General features: G+C 46.2%; 1 protein-coding gene across 1 annotated transcript; it reads right to left on the bottom strand.

The window, feature by feature from the left end:
* Positions 1–968: 968 nt before the first annotated feature.
* Positions 969–8284, bottom strand: LOC149326989 (putative serine carboxypeptidase CPVL). The gene is made up of 3 exons (XM_089564749.1): positions 7966–8284; positions 6131–6295; positions 969–1159 (listed from the first exon to the last, which is right to left on the bottom strand). The coding sequence occupies exons 1-3, from the start codon at positions 8282–8284 to the stop codon at positions 969–971; spliced, it is 675 nt and encodes a 224-aa protein (XP_089420875.1).
* Between the last annotated feature and the right edge of the window lie 431 nt (positions 8285–8715).

The following is an 8715-nucleotide window of genomic DNA, read 5'->3' as shown; positions in this document are numbered from 1 at the left end:
CCCTCCTTCTCCGGCTCCGTGTGGGCTGCGCCTGGACCGGGGCAAGACTCTTCCGCAAGGGCCTGGCTACTTGTGCAGACTGCCCCCGCTGTAGTGACCCGGAGGAGACAATAGAACACCTCCTGTGCGGTTGTCCTGAACTGGCCGCACAACAGGCTAGGCTCTCAGCTGGCTACCGGGCACTGGGTCTCCCAGCTGACACGTCACGGGCCCTGCTCTTCCCGTCCGGACCCAACACCAGCAAGGCCCTTCGGTCCCTCCTTGCCTTCCTGGAGGACACGGGCTTGGACAGCTATTGCTAGTCCTTGGCGGCTGATGACAGCGACGGTGCCTCTATAGACGCTCTTCTTTCCCTTCCCTTTACTTCTTTCTTATCCCCTCTACCTATCCTCCTCCCTATCTGCACGCCGGCAGTGGTGGTGGCGATAACTCGCCAGTCACAGGCCCGTGCTAGTTTCCTTTCCTCTTCCTTCATGCACTTACTAAGCACAAGCGCCATTTCTTTTCTTCGCGCCCTGCTCTGCCTTAGCTTCAATCGCACGGCATAACGTTGGCAGTTTTTTGGGAGCCGAAAACATTACACGAATGTCATACCTGCCAGCAACTTTCTTAATTGCATGTGAAAGTCGATGCACATACGGTACAATCACGGGTTTGCTGTTTTCTTCTTTCTTGTCGTTTTTCCGCTGGCCCTTTACCCAGCGAATAACCTTCTCGCTGGCTCTGCCGATCACGTGACGTGGATACCCGCTAATGCCCAGTCTTTCCACCTGATACTCGACACTTTCCTTGATGCGATGGTGGCACTACTCTGATGCAGCTGACTTTAAACACGAGACCGCGATTCCATCCTTGATGATCTTCGAATGCGCTCACGCAAAATTCAACAAGCCTTTCGCGGAACGCGGACGCTAACTCCGACAAAGATGGTCCGGGTTCTTACTCAAACGAAGGTCCAGAAACTGCAACTATCCATTACTTGGAACCTCGTGCGTGAACTTGACGCCCATACCGCTACCCGGAAACAATTTCGCGATGTCTGTTTCCCTGCGTACGAAGCTGCCACAGTTTTCGACGATGATTAAGTAGTCATCAACGTACCGAAAGTCCTTCTGAAACAGGTCAGCTGAATTCAGCTCATTCTCCTTGTTAACAAAGCCTAAAAACATGCAACTAAGAGCAGGAGCTACCCTAGACCCAATGCACACCCCTGCGCGCTGCACGAAAAAACGCCCACCATAACCAATTACTGTAGACTTGAAATAGAACGACAGAATTTCCAGGAAGGATTCAAGGGACACACCGCACCTTTCAATAAACCCCTTTTCATCATTGCCACCAGTGATGCATGAATGGACGCACCCCAGGGGTGTGCATTGGGTCTAGGGTAGCTCCTGCGAAACGGGGCCCTTGAAGCTGTCCCGGTAAAATATTATTCCATAAATTACGCGCTTATGCAAAGCAATGTAGCTTTTATCGTTACCTCATTCCATTGTTTTATTGCCCCAATTTCTGCTTTACCGAATGGGCAACGCGAAAAAATTCTCTAAGGGTCATGTAATGCATAACTCCTGCCCTCATTATAGCACGGAATGGTGAAGTTATCGCTTTATACGCGCATATTTAAAATCTCATCCATGCTTGCATTCGGCGTGTTATATCGAGGACATCTTAATTTCTACCCAAGTGAGAACAGGGCGATACTAAGCACTCCTCTCATTGCGCTTGCGCTATATGCAGATGGTCGTACGTATAACTGAAACTTAAAAACCCCAGGAGCACCGAACGTGGTAGAAACCATCCTACCACCAGCAATACGAACTCGCTACCTTCATACGGTGGCAATAAGAGCAGTTCAAGAACGGTATGAAATATTGTTCGTTTAGGCGATTGTGAGTCTGAAAACAAAAATAATGCACAGGTTCCGGCAAAGCATCCACCGACATTGATGACTGCAATTAGTCTGGGAGACGCCTAGGCCATGAGGAAGAAAGAGTTAAGAAATGGGATGTGCAGCCTTTGTCAAAAGTTTAGAGCCCAGGGGGTTTGCTTCTGGGCCACATTGCTTCACTCGTAATGTGTCCTCAGCGTCCTAAATCTCCTGAAGGTAAGACGATTTGTAGTCCTGTTTCTTCCGATGGGTAGGACTTCCATTAGTGCTACAAGAGGGCCACAATTGTGCTCAGAAGCAAACCCCGTGGGCTCTAAACTTTTGACAAAGGCTGTACATCCGCACAAACAGCAACGGACACACTTCGGACTATTGAAAACCAACTTCACTCGTAACACATCGCTATTTTATCGTCTAGAAATTGGCCACCTTTAATTATCGGTGAATTAAATAAAAAGCGCGCACTGAGCATGGCGAATCGGTTGAGGAGAACAAAAATCTTTTCAGCAACGCAACGCTAATCGTTGAGTATTCTTTGCTTCGGAATCCTGAAGGTGAGCTGCTCGGAGATATAAGGCTTGACCGGCCAGCCAGGAGGGGGGGAGGATGGTCACTACGCCAAATTTTAGCTATTTATTTCAGCTCTAGCTTGCATAGCCTGGCTAGCGCATAGTAGTAGTTATATAAACTCTACAGTGACGGTGGCCCATATTGCATCTCGTGACCACCCTGCACACGTAAACTCAATCTCAAGGTTTCTCAGAAATTGCCATCGCGTGGAGCGTTCAATCGCAACGCGATGGCTCTAAACGCCCTGAGACGAGAGTTATGGTAAAGCCGCCATATTCGACGTAGCACATCACACACATTACGGTGGCCGCCACTGGCAAACAACAGGGTTAATTGGAGAGACATGGGAGAGGCCTTTGCCTTGCAGTGAGCGTAGTAAGGCTGATGATGGTGATCACACATGACGAGAGAACCGCGGATTCATTCTAGGTGGACCGTATTGTTGAAAACGCTCCCACAATAAAACGTACGCCGCTCCGAACTCATCACGAACGCTTTTGGGTTGCTTCCCGAAAACGCGTAGTCTAAAAAGGCGCTGAGCTACGTGTGAACGCAGTTGGCACATCATTGAGCACTGACTGTAGCCCTCGCATTCTGGGTTTTTTGCGCAAAAGACACGACACAAAAGAAACGAGGTAGACAGGACAAGCGCTTACTAACAACTGAGGTGTTTATTGACAGAACATTTGCTTAAATACAGCAGCTGCTCTTCCAAACAGCTGCAGCTTTTGTGTCGTGTCTTTTGCGCAAAAAACCCAGAATGCTTAGGCACCAAGTAGCCTGCAAAAACATACTCACAACTGTAGCCCTCCCCGCAAAGAATTACCCTCGTCAGATGCCAATGGCTACTGCATTTGTACCTTCTTCATGGCTTCTGTGCACCCAGAAGAGGGACATTTACCGAACTTTTGGGTTTCTAGAAACCAATTTTTGTATTAATTTCCATTGCAGGAAGACTGAAATTGAATGCAACATTTGCAACAGCCGGTGCGCAATATATTTGCATTCATCAACGGGTTACCAGAAGTGTCACAGCAATTTATTTTTTGCCCAATACGTCTTTTGTGAATGCTGCCCACACTTTCGCATTTGAATTTTTTTGGCGCGCGTTAATTTAACTATATATATGTAGTTGTAGGTACGAATTGCGCACAAAAGACAAACACAAGAAAAAAAGCACAAGGGAGACTGAAAGAGCGCAAATTTGTAGTTTTCCGAGCAATAAAATAAATTATTGTTGTCCATGCAGTCCAGTCAATATAAATTTCTAATGCCGAATAAATTGAGCCGAGAAGCCAGGTCAGACAACAAAACTTTTGTCGAGACGCATTCTAGATCAGCATATGCTGCCGGAACGGAGCCCTTTAGACACAAATGTTTTTCACAATATCAGCCATTATTTTATGTAACAGTAAAGGTGCTTACGCAATCACACAATCGTTTTTAGTATCCTCTGCACCGAGCAACATATCATCATCACCAGGCTTACAACGCCCACTGCAGGGCAAAGGCCTCTCCCACGTCCCTGCATCTAACCCTGTCCTTTGCCAGCTGCGGCCACTGTACCCGCGCAAACTTCTTAATTTTATCCGCACACCTGCCCCCCCCCCCCCCCCCCCCCCCCTCTGCTGCACTTGCCTTCTCTTAGAATCTACTCTGTTACCCTTAAAGACCAGCGGATATCTTGCATTCGCATTACATGCCCCGCCCAAGCCCATTTCTTCCTCTTGATTACAACTAGGATGTCATTAACCCACTTTTCTTCCCTCAAGCACTCTGTCCGGTCCGTACTGTTAACGTCACGCCTATAATTTTTTCTTTCCACGTTTGTGCCTCGTGCTGAGAGTGACAAAATACAGCTGTTCTATCGCACGATGTAGAGTGCCGTCTGATATCCTAGGAGGAACAGCTGCAGTTCAGTGGATACGGAAATGGCAATTACCAATTTATTGCAGAGCCCTGCCGCGTACTCGAGCAAAGAAACCAACTGGAGGAAACACTTGTCATTTGCCTTAGAGGATCGTTACTGGGTAATGCTCTATATGTGGAAGTGGTTACTTTCGAATTTGCGTTTATAGATGTCTGGAAGGCTTCACAGTATAGGCGCAATGGTGCCGCGCTTTTGCGATGCGGCACTGGCTCGTGATGGCAGGTGATCTCATCGTAGAGGCTTGTACTGCCCAGGTTGGTCTTCCCGAGCAGTCAATAATTTACTTGGCGCGTGCCACGAAGTGCAGTTTTCTCACAATCCAGTTGGCAGGTCCTACTCAAGCCACCAGGTCACGCTACTTATGGGACGCATCTAGGCTGACACTACGGGAATGTTTCGGTCACAACTCGGACGAAGACGAAGCCGGATTGTTTGCCGAACGCTTGCCGTGTCAAAGCACGCGAGGCCGCATTAACGCTATGCTTGTTGAAACTAGTATGATGGGCTCTACTCAAGAATATATCGCAAGCCATAGAGCCAATTTTTTTATTCTGTCAAGTATTGTGAAGCCATACTCCGGTCAAACAACTGAGTATGGCCGAATTCTATTGGTTTTGCGCTCTCTTACGCTACTTCCCTCGGCGCCTTCTGTAGGCTGCACTATACGTCACACCAGTGTAGTTATAACCCGCAAAAGAAATAGATGAGATAGATAACTTTATTAAGTATGGTAATACTTTTTCTTTTGCTGTCTACTTCTAGCGCAGAATAAAAATACGACGGTATTGGACGCCAGCTACCGTCATATATCTGGTAGTGGAAAGCGAAGGTTAAAAGACTGCTGACTCCTTCATCAACGAGGACGGCAAAAAGCCCCTGTGATATTCCCCACGAAGTGGGATTGCGTTTATTGTTGTGTAAGATTTTTTGTTTTATTTTTTGACCTCAGCCTGTTCTGTGCGATTCAATTTAGCGAGTAACACTCTCCCTCCGGCTCAGCGCTTAGTTCGTCTCAGAGAAACTGTTTTAGAGAACGTTAACAATTCATGGTACAAATCTGAAACCACTGCAGACCGCTCTAAAGAGATTAAATGGCCGCCGAAAAGCACCGTGCCATACATGAGCCTACCTGCTGTTTTCAGGTACTTATACAGTTCAAGGTTGTTCTCTTCATTCTGGTACCAAAATTGTCGCTCAGCATTCTTGAACGAGTCGGAGTAACGCCAGCGCAGATCCGTTAAGGACTGGTCAAGGCTCACCGCTAGGAAAACAGCGTACAATTCCGCAGTGTAGAAGAGGACGTATGTATTTTCGAAGACGTGCTGCAATTTATTGTTGATGTCCACAAAGAAGAAGGCGCTAGACACCGCAGCGGACAGCGCCTTCATGTCTCACCAACTGGCCTACACAGCTACCCTCCACAAAGAAGTCTCCTTCACCAAGTTTTTTCACGACATCAGAACTCGAACCGTGAAGCATTCTGGAAGAATCGACGTGAACAATTCTCTTGAAATCTGTACTATTGGCGCACTCCCAATAAGCTAACACTTCTTTTGGTTCCTTCCGTTTGGCTATGCTTCCTTGGTGTTCGAATCCTCTTATTAACTGAAACAAGGTTTTCTCACCACGTTTCGACGTGCTCATAACAGTTCTGGTTCGCAATTTCGCAGCTTCTGAGTATTGCTCTTCCTCAACAAAGGACCGGATGAAGTGAAATCTTTCAACAAATTGCTTCCGACCATGCTGGTCTATCAGTCTTGAAATATAAAGGTATTGAGTCGAGTCAACAATGTCCAGGAAGGGGTATAGGAACCCGACACCGAGCATTAATCCTTTGAAACGCAGGGAAAAATTGCGTTGTGGGCTTGTCAGCAACTCATAGGCCTCTCCGACTGTTGATCTTGCTGCAAAAGTGGAGAAAAAGGCTAATTAGCTTGGGGCATGGCATCATTGAAACGTTGGTAGCTAAAGCAGAAATATTGCACAATAAAAATAGATAGTGCAATCATTCGTCTCTGAGCCACTCAGCGAAGTTGTTAGCAGATAATACAAGAGCCTTTAAACGGAAAAAATGTTGCCTGCCTTCTACGGTATTTCTCCTCTTCCCAAGAGAGAATTAAAGGAGTCTAAAGACGGAACAGATTTAAACAGCGCCTGGCAAAACAGATGTTGCCTCTTTACACAATGTCTTAGGACGGGCATAACAGAATGCATGAAAATTGGTAATGAACATTTTATTTGCTTAGAGCACTTGTGTAATGACTTTTTTTTTCAAAAGTACTGTTTATGTGCCTTTCATCTTCCCGTCATAGCTGAGGAGGGGCTTCTTGTCCAACTCGAATGATGCTCTTTCTCTGTGACCATTTATTTTATGACAAAATATCGCTACGTACGACAACTTCCGTCATAAACTGGAGCACTTACACGTGTGCATGAAGGCATTCATTGTGTATTAAGTATCTGAGATGCCCACAAGTCAGGGAAACACTTTTTTGTACAGTTCTATATACATATATAATGTTTCATCATTTTCGTGCTCGCTTTTTCTCAGCAATGCAAAACGTTGACCACTGTGCCCTCCTTTTTCCAATTCAGGGGCTAGAACTGAATAACGTAGTGAGAAACTAACAACGTCTGGCTCAGCAGTTAGTCATAGAAAGAAGGGAGGGCTTATTTTGAAATTTTTAGGTTGCGTTTAAAGCCTTCTCGATCCGGATTCAATCGTTGAGTTTTAGAAGCATTACTCCGGGGGGGGGGGCAATTTTCACAAGGTGCTCTCTTAATTATGAGTGCAGGCAAGACAAGTCGGTAATACAAGGTTCAATAAACATTCGCTTTTAGTGTACGATGAATGAATTAAATACCGCTATTACTCTATCTTCGTAGCCAATGAAGGAATCATTTGCCCTATTGGTCACAGCCTAATAATGAATAGTTGATATATTCGCATTTTCTACGTCTGCATAAACAATCTCTGTAAGAAATCTATATTGTTCGTAAAGTGTTTTCAGGCCACCGACCATGTACCGGAGTGGTGGCTGCCCTCCTATACTACGACACTACCAGCACAGTAACACGTCTGCTCTCGAGTCGAGCGTTGCAATGACATACGTGTATCAGCCTTTCTTACTTTCTGTTAAGGTTAGTGGCTGCTTATGGCAGTGAATCCACTGTGGTAGAGTGTGTGCTGCAATGAATTTATAGTTTTCAGCACGTTACATAGGGTAAACAACAGTAACAGCTCTCATGCACAAAAAAGTTTAAGGTTTATTTTCCATAGGTGCTTAACGTCCAAAACCGGCTCACGCTATGAGAGACACCGCAGTGAAGGCCTCAGGAAATTCGGACCACCTGAGGCTCTTTAACGTGTACTGACATCTCACAGCACACGGGCTTCTAGAATTTCACCTCTATCGAAAATCGACTGCCACGGCCGGCATCGAACCCGCGTCTTTCGGGTGAGCAGCCGAGCGCCATAAACACTGAGCCACCACGGCGGTTAATGCAGAAAATAAAGTCTTTTGAATGGAGACAGAAGAAGGGGCTAATTTGTTTATGCGTTCGAATGAACTACCTGCGTATGACTCCCCGGCGATGTACAGTTCTCTCTGCTTGTACTCCGGGAATATCCTTAAAAAGCGGTTAAGGAACCGTACGATGTGAACCGATGCCTCTTCGAGCGTTGCCGCGTAATTCTTTTGCTCTTCAAAGCTGTACGCGGATCCGGCTGGTTGGTCCAAGTAAATGATGTTCATGCGTTTTATGAGGGTGTGATTTCTATAGAAGAACTTCCGAGATGCGTCAATACCAAGAGGTGCATTTTCGAGGAATTGACCGAACATCGACGACTTTCCCGGACCACTTTGCAGCCACAACAGAAGCGGCTTCTTCATATCTTTTTTTCTGAAATCAGTGCGAGCGAAAAAGCAAAATGCCAAAATGCAATACATCCCCACGTTTGGCAAATTTGCTCTTTTACGCTCAAAACCTCCGGCACGCTGCCTTGAGAACTTCCGCCGCGAATGGCGTCAAGGCTCAACTCGAATGATCACCGCCACACGCAGCTGCTTCTTTATTATTGGATATTGTCGGAATTCTTTATGGCAAGTTATCACGATTGTTCTCTGTCGCCTTTAAATTATCCACAGATGCGAGCGGCGGCACTCCCTTTTTTGGGCGACCGCCGAGGACGTGTGTGGTCACCACAGCTAAAGATTCATTCATTTCTGTGTAGGAGCAAATATGCTTAATATTGAGTTTCTATTGGAAATCTCTCAAAAACTTCTTCTATGCCGCAAAGCTGTGAGCACCATGTGACAATATA

The sequence above is a fragment of the Amblyomma mixtum genome, chromosome 10 (assembly GCF_055824585.1).
Source record: "Amblyomma mixtum isolate Tamu chromosome 10, ASM5582458v1, whole genome shotgun sequence".
NCBI lineage: Eukaryota > Metazoa > Arthropoda > Arachnida > Ixodida > Ixodidae > Amblyomma > Amblyomma mixtum.
Note: the sequence above shows the minus strand (reverse complement) of the source record. Positions and strands in the feature narration are given on the sequence as shown.

Excerpts from the sequence above, each read along its gene's own strand:
- LOC149326989 (XM_089564749.1), bottom strand. The coding sequence starts at position 8,284 with ATGAAGAAGCCGCTTCTGTTGTGGCTGCAAAGTGGTCCGGGAAAGTCG. Across the intron at positions 6,296-7,965 it reads CGCCGGGGAGTCATACGCAG|CAAGATCAACAGTCGGAGAG; the intron begins GTAGTTCATTCG and ends CCACTTTTGCAG. Across the intron at positions 1,160-6,130 it reads AAGACTGATAGACCAGCATG|GCTTTGTTAACAAGGAGAAT; the intron begins GTCGGAAGCAAT and ends GCATGTTTTTAG.